We start from the raw sequence: 14,601 nt of genomic DNA on the forward strand, positions 1-14,601 counted from the left end.
ACTAAGATACACTCAAACCGAGATACAAGATAGGATTTTCCCCAAATTAAACTGCATACGAGCGAAGCCGGGTATTCAGCTAGTCTATATATTATATTTTACTTAATCCAAAATTTCATAAAAAAATCCCGGGAAATTGCTTTGCTTTACAATAATTACTAACCAGCATGTATCAACATCGTCATTGAACAGACAACTGTAATAGATCTGTTCAATTTGACTTCAATGATAAATCATTGTACACGATAAGAAATGATTCTGAGCAGGAACCAGTGGCTATAGCCCCCCCCCCCCCTTTTGATTGTTAGAACGATCGATTATAATTTATTATGATATATTTTTCCTTTAACGTCATTAATTCAATATTAACAATTTTTACTTTTAATCCAATTTCCTACCATAAACCACTCTTGATGTTGAACATCGAATCATTTTTCTCCACTGTAAAAACAATATATACTTTAAAAACACTTTTCAGCCATATAAAATACATAAAAACACACATGATTGTAAAACCATTGTAATTTATAATACATAATATGATCATAACATGTTCATACATAATCTAAAATGTCTATATAAAAAAATTTTTTTTTTGATTTGCTTAAACTTACATTGCTTCAAATGTTTTTTGTATTTTGTGCATAGGTAATAAGCATAATTTAACAGAGTAGGTATGTGAGATGGAGTTGAATAAATTGAGTTATCTTCACCCTTAGATGATTTAAACACTTGAGCCATGCAAGTCAGTAATTATGAGATAATTTAATTTAAATACAATAATAAATACCTAGTACCTATATAAATAGTATATGACGTATTAAAATATTATTTATACTTTGGTTTTATTATAATTTTTAAAAATCAACAAAATAAGTGTCAAGAAAAACTATTTATTTTTGTTTATTTTATAACAATTTAATTGATGTGTAACCAACCTTCTAGGAAAGTAAACGTTTTAAATTTAACTTTTAGTGCAGTTTTAATGCTTTTTAAGCCTCATGGTTGAAAGTGAACCTAATATGTTAATGCAGGATTGGGAGGATGACTATTTAATTGAAACTGCAATTGAATCACCAAGAGTTTGGACCACGTTAAATGACAAAATTGAAATACAAGAACTAAAATCTGATAGATTTGATGAAGTCCTTAAAATGATCGAGGTAAATCATAATACTAAGTAAAATTGATAATGTCAAAAGTTTATGTGTATACAACAATGTCTTTTTATGGAGGTGCTAGGTGCCTATTAAATCCCAGTATTTGAAATCTTAAGTTAAATAATATAATTTTCTTACATTTCTACACGACTTAATCCCCCACAGTACTAATTTAGATTAAATTTTCTACCCAGAAAAAAGGTGCTCTATATTGAATATTGAATTTTTCTGCTCAAAAAGTTGATGACACAAAAAATCATTGAAAAATAAATACATTCTCTACTCTGGTGTAAATTTAAAACACAACTGAATTTCCTCGTTCAGCAGTTAAACCACAACAAGATTTTATGAGTTATAGCATTTGATGATATTTACGATTTTCTAAAAACGAATAGGAACATTACATCTATGATGAACCGTTAATTCAAAGTAGTCAAATGCATACGGACAATGGATCTGTTGAAGAATACTTGTACTTGGTTCATACTTGGATGAAAGACACACTTTCAACTGTGGCTGTGGAGCAGGACACTGGAAATTTAGTTGGATTTCTAGTATGTCGGTTCAACGAAATAAATAACAGAGATCCTGAATTCAGTAAAGACAGGGTAACAATTTTTTTTTCAAATAACTTCCTAGTTCCTAGTACTTACATATGTGAGCAATATACAGCCAATGGCTAATTAACTATGAGTTTTCGTTAATCCGCCAAAAAATTAATAAGTTTACACGAATACAGTAGTAGAATAAACAGATTTTTGACTCAATTATTACAAATACATATTATGTTATATTGAAACTATCCTATGTCCTACAAGATTAATTCTCAATAATATCAATAAATTTATACAATTCTATGCTTATCAAAAAATCTGCTAACATTAATTAATTATACGTATGATAACACAAAACTCCAATATTTATGGGAATTTCGATTTTTTTCTCGTGATTTATTATTCATTTATTTTAACGTATTATTATAGGTACTATTATAATATTTATTAATTATTTAAAAATAAAAAAAGCAATTGAACCATAAACATTTTACCAAACTGATTTTTTAAAAAACTATTATATACGTATATTTAATACACAGGTATATGAAGGTACGATATGGAGAGAGCTGCAAAAGTTCAAACATTATTTAACTAAAAGGGGTAATGCATATACACACAATAACGTGGACAAAATGTTAGAAGTGTATTCGTGGTTTGTACTTCCCCAATATAGAAGTAAAGGTTTGTATCTATTATCCAACTTGATATAATATGAATGTGAATAAGTTGATATTTTTAAAATCGTTCAAAATATGTTCTCATACAGTAGTTACCGTGTTTTATTGTATTTATTAATATTTAAGTATCTAGTAACTTTCACTGAATTTTTGTTATATTCTAATATTTACTTCCAAATCTGTATTAACATAATTTTTTAATAAATTTAAATATTCATTAATGTTATTTAATATCATAATAAGCATAATATTATGTCCTAGTGGACTATACATTTTTACCGTATTTATTTTATTTTTATACATCTTATAAATAGTAGGTACCTACATTAAAAATAATATGTTGTTTAATTATTAACGAGGAACGACAAACGCTTCATAATTTTACTATCAAGCAATACTTGCTATTTATTGCAATTTACTTAATGTACATCAAAAGTAAAATTTATTTAGTAAGTGGTAAGTTATTTTTTTATAAAATCATCTCCGTGTAAACTTATTTTAAATTGATTACAGTTCCATTAAATAAAAATGATAAGCAATTAAACTCAAAACAGGTGTAAAAGTGTTGTGTTGTACCTACTATTAATATACTAAACATTTTAGATACTACAGACAAGAAATATTGTAAATATTACTCGTATTTTATAAGACCTTCGATGTGGTTTTTCATAAACAAATTTAAATTGATTGAATATAATTAGAGTTGCCCGATAAAAAATCAGATTGTGTAGAATATTTTTATCGTTTATTTGTTTAATATATAAATCTAAATACCAGGATTACACTTTTTACTAATTAATTTACATTTACTTGTGTAATAATATGTATGTAGAGACTAGTAGTAAGTACTTGTATTGAATATATTTTAATTGGGTCCTATTGTTGGCCTGTTGGTTGAAGAAAACAAGCACCTACCCAGTACAATAACATAAGCATAATATTATACTGTACGAAATTTTTCCGTTCAACATACAATATAAAAAAATTTAACTGATTTTAGTTCGATATAATTTATCTATAACAAACGTAACGCTATTACACTTACACATACTGCCTAAAACAAATGTAAAAACTAAGCACGCTTACTTCCCCATTTGCGTAGTTGTGAGGGTGAAACTAAAAAGATAGGGTGAAACTATATGCGAGCTGATTGTAGGACGTGAGTAGAGTTAAAATTCGTCGATTCTCCACAGCGGAGACCGGCATGGAATGACGAATTCACGGAATTAGTGATGCTTTTGTAATTTAAATATATTCAAATACAGTTACAGGTATTTATTTTAAAATGTATTTAGTATACATATTTTAATACCTAGGTACTCGGTTTAATAAAAAAAATACTTATTTTTAGATACATACCTAGGTATCTACTTTCAAATACGGTTTGTTCTGACTTTCGAAGTGATCGGTTATTATCCGTTCTTGTAAATTATCGGAATAGTTCGTTATGGTTATATTATTTTTATACTGTATGTCCGTATAGTATACTTACATTGTATAGTAAGTACATTAAATTATATAGATACTAAGTAAAATTAACAGTAAAATGGAATGAAGTATCATTAAGGATGATGAATTAATGTGTTCAGAATGTAAATTTGGAGGTAACCTAAAAATTAGGCTGGTATGAATCCTCTAGGAATAAATGAAAATGTATTAACTAGATTGTCCAAGAATACGAAAAGCAAATAGTCATGTAGGGAGTGCAAAGACGAGTGGAATAACAAAATACAACAACAAGTGAACAAGAAAAAGTTTACATAGACACTTTAGCAAGATCCGGTCCGATATATAAACGATAAATTTGACCAACTTAATACCACGGTAGGAATAATTTTAGATGAAATAAAACAACTTAGAGAACAGAATAGTCCCAATGAATGTACAATTTTATGAAAATAATAACCAACTTGAAACAGAGGTATACAGTTACCTATTAAAAACAAAAATTGAAGACTTGGAGCAGAAGAAATAATTTGTTGAAGCCATTGAAATCGTTGGTATTAACCAATAAGTCCAAATGAAAATTGTATATCATTATTTTAGGAAACATCGACCTTATCAAAGTTTAGAATGTTATGTTAAACATGCATAATATAGAGTGGAACATAAAATGGAAATGAAAATAACTGCTTGATTGCCAGATGAAAATGAAAGAAACAAGTTTATATCAACGAATGAAAAGATAAAACAATATTGCTTAATGGATTTACGATGAATGGGCAAAAATAATGGAATATTTATATCGGAAAAGGCAGTAAAGATAATTTGAACTAAATAACTTAAATTGAATGGCGCAAATAGATTATTTTAGTTTGGTACATAAATTACCATACCATAGTAATAGTTATGATGGTAATTCTTGTATTAACCATATTTTTCCTTCAGTCTAATATCACAGATCACAACTATATATTATTTATAGATCCAGACAATAATTAAAATAAACAAAAAAACAACTACAAATAAATCAATTTATTTAGGTATTAGACTTTTATGTACCTACCTACGTTTTAAAATAAAGAAAATTAGGAAATTGATAATCATGAGCCAAAAGTTAATACATCCATATAATATAATATATTTCACGACTTCTTCAATACCTACCTAATTAACTAAATAACGCAATGATAACGATGAATATTTATAATTCTTCGTATAAAATGAAAATAAAACCTTGGATAACAATAGATTTATTGAATTATATTTTTGAACAAGAGATAGGTAAAATGACACTTAAAAAACCAAATGATATACGATCAGTGATTGCACAAATGCTATAAAAAAAAAATAAGAATAAAATATGTAAGAAATGAATATTATAATAAAAATTAAATTAAAAGTCATTCAAAGGATAAGTACTAAACAAATTTCAGTTAATATTTGGAATATTATTATTGAGATGGGTAATAGTCAACTGAAAACCAAATACTAACACCCAGAAATGTTCTATAACAATATATTAATTGATATAAATAATAAAACTCATAATGAACATTATGTTAATAAATTTGATTATTATTTTGTAAACGTAGGTGAAAATATAGCTTAACACATGCAGGTAGGTTCTAGCATTTAGAATAATTGCACTAGTTTATAATTAACGTAATAACGATAATGATAACTACGATAATGAATATCAATTAGAGTATAAATGTTTCTCTGAAAACGAATTGATGGCTATAATAAAATAAATTAAAAAAGAGTGCATCACCAGGATTTGATGTTATTTCATCCAAATGTCCGACTACATTTTAAAATCAATTATATTATATTTATCAACCATGAGTTTTAAAAAGATATGTTCCACAAATAGTTACACAAAAAAAAATCGTTATTATTCCAGTTGCAAAACGGAGGATTTAAGGGAAAGGTCAAATTATCGTCTTATTTTGTTAATCTCAGCAATAGCTAAAATAATAGAAAATTCATCTACAAAAGTGTATTATTTATAAATACGCCATAAATGAAATATCAGCGACTCCCTAAGTACCTTACTACCACTTCAAAACCTATCTTCAAAAAATGATATAACCTCAAACATTCAAGCATGTTTAATCCAAACACAAAAAAACATTGAATTCGTGTGGGTTTCATCTCACATTGGTATTGCAGGAAACGAAAATCCGACAATTATACCGATCAGTCGACGAAAACCATTCCAATCCTACAATAAACAATGTAGACGAAAGCCAAACCATGAAAATCTAACATTTTTAAGTACCTCAGACATTATGAGAAAATTATTATCTTTATAACTTGTATATAATAATATAATGTAACAACTAATCTTAAGAAACAAGACGCCATGTAAAATTTAATGTCAGGCTAAATCAACTTTCGTTGTTGAAGCCAAATTTTCTTTCAAAAAAAAAAAAAAAAACAAAATGAAAGACAATTTGTATTTAGAGAACATATTGGTAGCCATGAATCAAGATGTTTTATCGTATTTTGCTAACTTAGTTTCTTGATAAAGGGATGCTATGTTTAGAAATATTTTTGGACGTTGCAAAAGCATTTGATTCAGTTTCAGATGATAAATTATTGGAAAAATATGAAAAAAAATAGGTAGGAATATTTTCTGGCTCTGGTTTAAATCGTATCTATGTAATAGGCCATAATCTTTAAAAACAAATTTAAATATTAAGAGGATGTCAGCGCACTGTTTGTTTTCTCTCTCTATCCAACGCGCAACATAGACAGAACGTATTTACGCAGTATCATTTTTTATGTTTTTAAGTAATCTTAGAGTAATATAACCTATTACAAAAAAGACAGAGAATAATATTTTTGAAGGAATGACACATCAATTTGTCTAAATATTGTCTCAAAACAGTTTAAACATAATTTAAATTTACAACATTTTTTTGTTTATTTTGAAAATTGAATACAAAGTCAAATAACAATTAAATATAAAATCGATATGTCATTCCCTCAAAATTATTATTATCTATCTTTTTTTGTAATGGGTGATTTTACTCTAAAATTACTTAAAAACATAGAAAAAATGATTCTGCGTTAATGCGTTTTATCTATGGTGTGCGTGGACCAGAGAGAGAAACAATTTTCAAACAATCAGATATGGTATACCTCAATAAACCATTTTAGGCCCTATTCTTTTTTCGGTGTTCGTAAATGATTAAGTATTTACTTGAGTTAAATATAAAGGAGATGGATTAATATTCACAGAGTGCACAGCATTATTTTTAAAGGTGATAATTGATGTGAGGTTGAGATGAAAGCAAATTTAGGATTAGCAATATTAAACAAATATAATTCAAAATCACTAAATAGCTAGTAATAATAAATTTTCTTTACCTATTATAAATTCTCCAAAGGAAATTAATAATCTTTTATCAATGTAAACTGTTTTTATGTTTCCCGTGATTAAATAGAAATAGGAAATATATCAACTAAAAATAAAATTTATTTGAAAATTAGTGTTTGATTTTTAATACAATATATAATTTGAACATAATAATAAAACAAATATATTAATATAAAAATTAAAATACGTTTTTGATTACTAAACAATTATTTGAATACTTTTACTCAAATAAACTCGAGTTTTTACAAGGCTAGTGATAGCAATGATGTTATGATATTGACGATATTGACGTGGTCTCTAAATACGTAAACTATGTTTAAACTTTTATTTTAATCGCCGTCTAACTATGTTGTTCTACCTGTAGGAATCGGCACGGAGTTGCTGAGAAACGTCATGGAGAGACAACTACCTGAGTACGAATGGTTCGACGTCCAAGTGATCTCCGGCGTGTTCACCGACAAAGTTAGCCAACACATTGCCTCGTCGTTGGGAATGGTGACATTGTACGAATTCGTTTATTCGGCATGGACCCCCGTCAACAAGACGACTGGCGAACAAGTAGAGTTCTTTAAGGAAATTGTGAGAGAAAATTACTCGGCCAAAGTGATGTCAGTGAAAATCAGTGCGTCGTCGTCATCGGTTCACAGCGGTCGCCAGTCGAACGTGATCGACGAACACGATATTATTTTGTAGACATTTTCACGCGCCGATAAGATGATAATATTATTATTATATATTTTGTTCGAATCACATATTTTTTATATAATATTTTGAATGTACGATCTCATATTTTAAGGCGTGTGACTTTTAATACGTGTATTACGGCGTACTATATAATATATTATTGAAGTAAAACTTCTTTCTTGAGGTGTGGGTAGAACGAAAAATGAAACAACACGTTTGTTTATTTATTTATTTTGCAAGACATGCACGGCGGCGGCGTACACGTTTATTTTTATTGTATTGATTTTTCTCACTCTCTCCCTAATTCACTTACAATTTCACGGGCCTCAATACTTATGAAAGAAGAAGTTTTACTTCCTCAGAGTTTAATGGTGGGCCCACTCACTCTTTTTATATTATAATAAATAATTCATTAGTGGTCACTTTGTTAATTCATCCGGATGACCGGATGACGTATCAGAAAAAATAAAAGATGTACATTGTACATACTATATAAAATATACCTATAGGTATAAAAATACAGAGATCGAGCGTTGGTCGGCAAATCGTCGGGCATCGCTCATTTCGACACATTTTATTATTGTACATATAATTTTATTATATAAACATTTGAAAGCAATGATAAATCATTGGGTTTGAAAAATGATTATTAGCGCCGCTAGCAGTTCTTAACTAATCGCAATAGTTGTTTACGTATTTTTCACGGTTCTGTAGGTTTTGAAGTTTTTCCCGAGACCACTGAATAAATCTTAAAACGCTATACTTTCAAAGTTTCAAAGTAGATACCTACCATGGTCTAGATATATATGAAACTATTGTTTTATATAAAGTTTTGGAGCTTTTGTGCTACGTGGAAAAAATGTCCACAAAACAAATAAGGAAAAAAATACCTACCTTAAAAAAAAAATATATATGATATATAACATTTCTGCTGGAAAACCAACACATTCTTCGTTGATTCACTCGGAATTGAATTGAATTTATATTAAATACAGAAAAAAATAAAATGAAACAGGCCAGAAATGGTTCATTGAGTGTCAAGGCTGTGCACCGAACCGTGTGCTGTCGTACAGACATTTTAAAGGTACATAACTTTTTCGTCGTTTTAGATTTCTTACGTGTTCGTTATTGTAATAATATAAAAAGGCACATTAACCGAGACAGAAATAAATGTATAGGTCAACGCGAATATTATTATGTTATTAAATATTAATACTAGTTTGACGTAACCTAAAGACTAATGAGGAACTCCCTACAACCTGCGGCCTTAACCTAACAGTTAACTGTTACAGTTAACAGTTAACACGTAATGACAGAATGCAACAAATATATTTTTGACCTCAGAAAATACAATTCCGTCCATCCAATTCAAGCGCAGCTTTAGGGCTGAACAACGAAAATATCAATAATATGGTTTACGGGGGCGAATGTAAACAGTTTTCATTAAGTGAAGACTAATCGTATGAACTATAAATTATCAAACATTAAATTCATTTTTTTTTTTGTTTCAATGATTGTAGATAATATACTTAATAACTTCAACAATATTGATAGCCAATGATATAATTATGCACGGTAAATTAACAGGGGTGGGTCTAGGGATAATTCCCGGGTACACCCAACAATAAAATGTAAATATTTTATTAAAATTTGTTATATTATATTTGTGTCTTTACGTATGAATGTATGACGGTATAAGTATTGAAGTTGGCGCCTAATCTCAATTCGTGATTATAAATTAAAAGTTTATCAATTATTGTGATAATTTTGTAATACTAATTATAAGATCGAAACTCATAATTATAGCCGTAAGGTGGTACAACCTTGCCAAATGATTATAATAACCGCGGTTTTCTATAAACTGTGATAATAACGATAAAAAAGATAAAATTACTTAAAACTGCTATCTATTGAAATAAAAATCAGTCAAAACCTAATGAAGAACTCTAAAACCACTGATGAATTTTTTATCATGTAAAATAAAAAACTAAATTTTACCTTATAAATATTTTATTGATTTATATTTACTTATAGTAATTAATATATTCCTAAATCCTAAATAATAATAATAATTGTTTCTAAAAAATTTTTCTACAATCAAACAGTTAAATAATATTTTTTACTCGCAAGTTGTTGTAATAATATAATATACTATTTTACTAGGTACTTACTCAAACCTAATAAAAAAAGGTACATTTTTATAAAATTGTTTAGTTTAAAAAGTTAATAAGTCTAAATAATTTACGTTTGTAAAGAATACTATACAAATGTATTCAGAATACGTATTTAAATACTTGGTGGTATATTTTGTATTTAAAATGCTTATTCAAATATTTTCTTTTCAAAGTATTTAAATATAAATACAAATGCCATTTAAAATACTTAAACAAATACTTTTTTTAAGTTCAATAACATTAATACCAATATCTCATATTACAATTTTTATCTACTACCACTCATTAAATAAGATGAAAGACTATTTAAAGATTCAAAATAAAAGCCAATCCAACCAGTGGTGGTCATTGAACCTCATGATTATCGGAAAATTGGTATTGTCGTTTTGATCGTGGAATATTGCCGATATTGGTATGGTCGTTAAAAATCAGGGTTTCTTGAACTAGAAAAAACAATCATTTAAAGTATCTGCACGTTAGAGAAGTACTGCAAAATATTTTAAGGAAGTGTTAATCTAATCTACAACGGCAAATGGCAATGTCAATCAGGGCTTGGAACCTTTATGATTTTTTCGGTTTCGGTTTCAATTTGGTTCTTCAAAAAATTAGGTTCCGGTTCTTAAAATTACAGAATTAAGGTTTCAGTTCTAATACCGGTAAATACCGGTATTTAGAGGTATATTTTTTTTTGAAAAAGTAAAAAAAAACCAATTATAAACTTCATTCATACACCCATAGGCGCAAATCGGGGGGATAAGGCCCCCAAACTTAGTCGCAGCCCCCCAAAAAAACCTATGACATACAATTTTAAAATTCTATATTGCAATGGTCTGCTTGCCTTTAATATATTCAGCCCCCCAAGTCAAAAGTTGAAATTGCGCATATGCATATGCCTATATAATTATCTAAAATGATAAAATCAAATTATAGTAGCCTTATTGGGTTAAAACTTAAAGGACTTAGTAAGTTTACTATTTTGTTTTAAAAACATCTAAAACAAATTTTAAAAATAGGGTCGACTCATGTTATAAGAAGTGAAGCTCCTTAAGCAATAAGCATATTCGAGAATTCCGATAATCAGAATTTTAATAAATATTAAATACATTATTAAAGAAAAAAGTGGGGATGGCATAGTGAGTCTTAATGGATAAATGTTATGAAATAAATATCAATATTCATGTAAACTTATATTTATAACTATCCATTTGCAAGTATACCAACTTAGTAAATAGGTGTAGGGGAAATGTTCACACAGTATAATAACAAAGAGTAAATAATATGAGCTACAGCCTCACTATAAAAAAGTTTGTCTAGTTGTGCTTATTCAACATATCACAAGAAATATTTAAATATAATAATGTTATTTATTTATTTAATTTAAACATTTTTAAATGAGTTAAAATATGTGTTTGTAATTAATAATTATGTATAAACTATGAATTATACTTAATGAACTATTTGTGAGTTTCAATAACTATAGTTAACATTTAAAAAGTTACTGCTATTAATTTATTTATAGCCTCTGAAGAGTAATCTATTAACAGACTTACCAGTAAAAATCTCACCACAAATATTTTGGGCAACAATATCAGTTACAATTTTTTCTGTTTTTTCATATTGTTCATCAACATCATCAAAGTTTTCATTTAATAAATCAGATATTTCTCCATCATCAAGACCCGGATTGAAGGTTGACACATTTTCAAGATCACTAAAAAAAATGTATCATAATATGATACAATATCTATTATTGTTTACAACATATGAGTATAATTATTACCTGTTATTATCATTATTGTCATCTGATGTTGAGGTAGTATCACTATCATCATTTATTAACTCATATACAGAACATAACCAAAATATAGGTAGATACTAGATAGGTACCTACTTTTCAAATTTCAAACAATCATTTTTTTTAAATTTAAACGGCCACAACCATCTAAGATAAAATAGGTGAAGTATATATACTTCGATAGTTAAAAGATGAAATTGCAGGTACTAAGGTAGTATATAACCGTATAATATACTTACGTATTAATGACTACCTACCAAAAAAATGACAAATAAATAAACTTACTTTTACTTTACCACCGCAGTCTTTACATACAGATAATTTACTGTTTGTATCGTATGAAAAATACTCATAAATTTTCGATTCTGATAAACGACCCATTGCTCAGGTTTTTAGTTCTCACGTTGTACTGAGTACTGACGTATGAGTCGTATGACCGCCACTGCATATAATATACAAGTCACAAATCACAAATCACAATTCACAACACAAATAGAAAATTGTATGACTTATGTCAACAACCAACAAATAATTACGAGATAGAAGCAGTCTGTGCTCAACATTACCACATTAATTGATTGGTTGTTACTTGTTTTTGTATGATAGGTATCATAGGTACTATGATATGCTATTTTTAGTGGTGGACACTGCCAAATAACGACTATCGAATTTATGATTGTAAGAAACTATTCAGATATTATATTTAATATGTATATGTATACCATTATAATATTAATTATTAGTCCTTGTCACAATCTGATAACAATTTATACGGGTGTGTATTTTGACCGCGTTAATAATCATTTTATTAGACATCATTCATCAACTTACATTACAAGACATTGTATCCAAAACTATTTATAAATTATAAAATATAAGGAAATAATCATAACGACGTGCTTTACAAACCAACGGGCAAATAACAATATTTATTTTATTTATTTTGGTAAATGCTCATATTTTATTGTTTCCTGGAACTGTTAGATTATAGAAATGTACAATTATAATTACCCGTATTCATTTACAACCAAATTTTAAGAATCAACAATTATTTAATAATATGTATTACCTGCCTAAGGGCCATTCTTACAATGTCCGGTTAAAGTTAATCGACACTTAACCGGCCGAATTCTGCCGGTAATAAAATCTGTTATCAGTCGGTTAGCGTTAACCGACACTTTACCGGAAATTGTAAGAACGGCCCTAAGGCCCGTTCTTACAGTGTCCGGTTAAAGTTAATCGACACTTAACCGGCCGAATTCTGCCGGTAATAAAATCTGTTATCAGTCGGTTAGCGTTAACCGACACTTTACCGGACATTGTAAGAACGGCCCTAAATATATTAAATAATTAAATAAAACTAGAACCGAAAAAAACCGAAATTAACCGAAAAATTATCTTCCGATAAATATCGGTTCCGGTTCCGGTTTAGGTTCCTAGGAAAATCAAAAAAGGGTTTCGGTAAGGTTCCGGTTCCAATATTTTCAATAGGTTCCGGTTAAAATACCGGTATTTTTAATTTCGGTTCCAAGCCCTGATGTCAATAACGATGATTAATGATATTGTAAGGGTTTCATACAATCTAGTACAACTGCAACGTTTAGCTTATTACCACGTTCCCACAATTTTGTTATACCTAAGGAAAGTTTTGAAAAATAAGTCATGAATTTAATAATTTATCTCCTAGGAAAAAAATAAAAATATGCTTCACTTCAATAATACATTGATGAAGTATCAAACTATTAATAATGACTAAAATAAAGAAATGACAATGGATATTTTTTTAAATACCATAGGGAAACTATTGTTGTAACTATAGGTAAGTACTAACAAAACGCTAGCCAAACTTACGTTAGGATAGTTGTAACAGGCGATTTTTACTCCCTGAAGATTTTTACTGGGGGAGTAATAATTATCGGGAGTAAATATTTCCTATACTAACAGGCGATTTTTACTCCCTGGCGATCCTTACGGGGGGAGTAATAATTATCGGGAATTAATATTTCCTATACTAACAGATGATTTTTACTCCCTGGTGATTTTTACTGGGGGAGTAATAATTATCGGGAGTTAATATTTCCTATACTAACAGGTGTATTTACTCTCTAGTGATTTCTACTGTGGGAGTTGTAATTTTTGGGAGTAAATATTTTCTATACTAACAGGCGATACACTGCTTGTAGATTTTTACTGGAGGAGTTATAATCAGTGGCGTATTTACGAATTTGTCATGCGGAGAGTCCAGATAATTTTCAGAAAACAGAGGCGCGGGGGCAAAGCCCCTATACCACCCAATTACTCTTTATTAAATAAATATACCATATATTTTATAAGACGATATAAAATGTTTGAGTTTCTAATTATTAAATAATAATATGTACAAAACAAATTTAAAAAGCGTGTAAGTGGATGTTGCTCTGCTGTACAGTAGGTTACAAGTGGGTCAATGATATAATATCATTGTATAAGAAAAAAAATTCTGAGCGGAGACGGTTTTTCAGTCTAGATATTTTATATTGTTATTATTTATTATATAGCCTGTAAGTTGAATTAATATTGAAATATTTTTTTTTATTATTCGTTTCTATAGTGGTAAACAGCGTTATAAATTAAAATCCCATTTTTAGGTGGTTTTTTCCGTAGCATTAAATAACTATTTAGAAAATCAAAAAATGACCTCCCTAAAGTACCATCTTGTTCCAATTTGCTAAAAGATAAGGTACCTA

At 28.4% G+C, this 14,601-nt stretch overlaps 1 protein-coding gene across 1 annotated transcript; it reads left to right on the top strand.

Moving 5' to 3' along the window:
* Nucleotides 1-1,001: 1,001 nt before the first annotated feature.
* LOC132934347 (uncharacterized) lies at nucleotides 1,002-7,915 on the top strand. The gene is made up of 4 exons (XM_061000656.1): nucleotides 1,002-1,163; nucleotides 1,556-1,768; nucleotides 2,257-2,266; nucleotides 7,587-7,915. Exons 1-4 carry the CDS (start codon nucleotides 1,002-1,004, stop codon nucleotides 7,913-7,915), a joined length of 714 nt encoding a protein of 237 aa, XP_060856639.1.
* The last annotated feature ends 6,686 nt before the right edge of the window (nucleotides 7,916-14,601 follow it).

Source organism: Metopolophium dirhodum, chromosome 1, assembly GCF_019925205.1.
Source record: "Metopolophium dirhodum isolate CAU chromosome 1, ASM1992520v1, whole genome shotgun sequence".
Taxonomy (NCBI): domain Eukaryota; kingdom Metazoa; phylum Arthropoda; class Insecta; order Hemiptera; family Aphididae; genus Metopolophium; species Metopolophium dirhodum.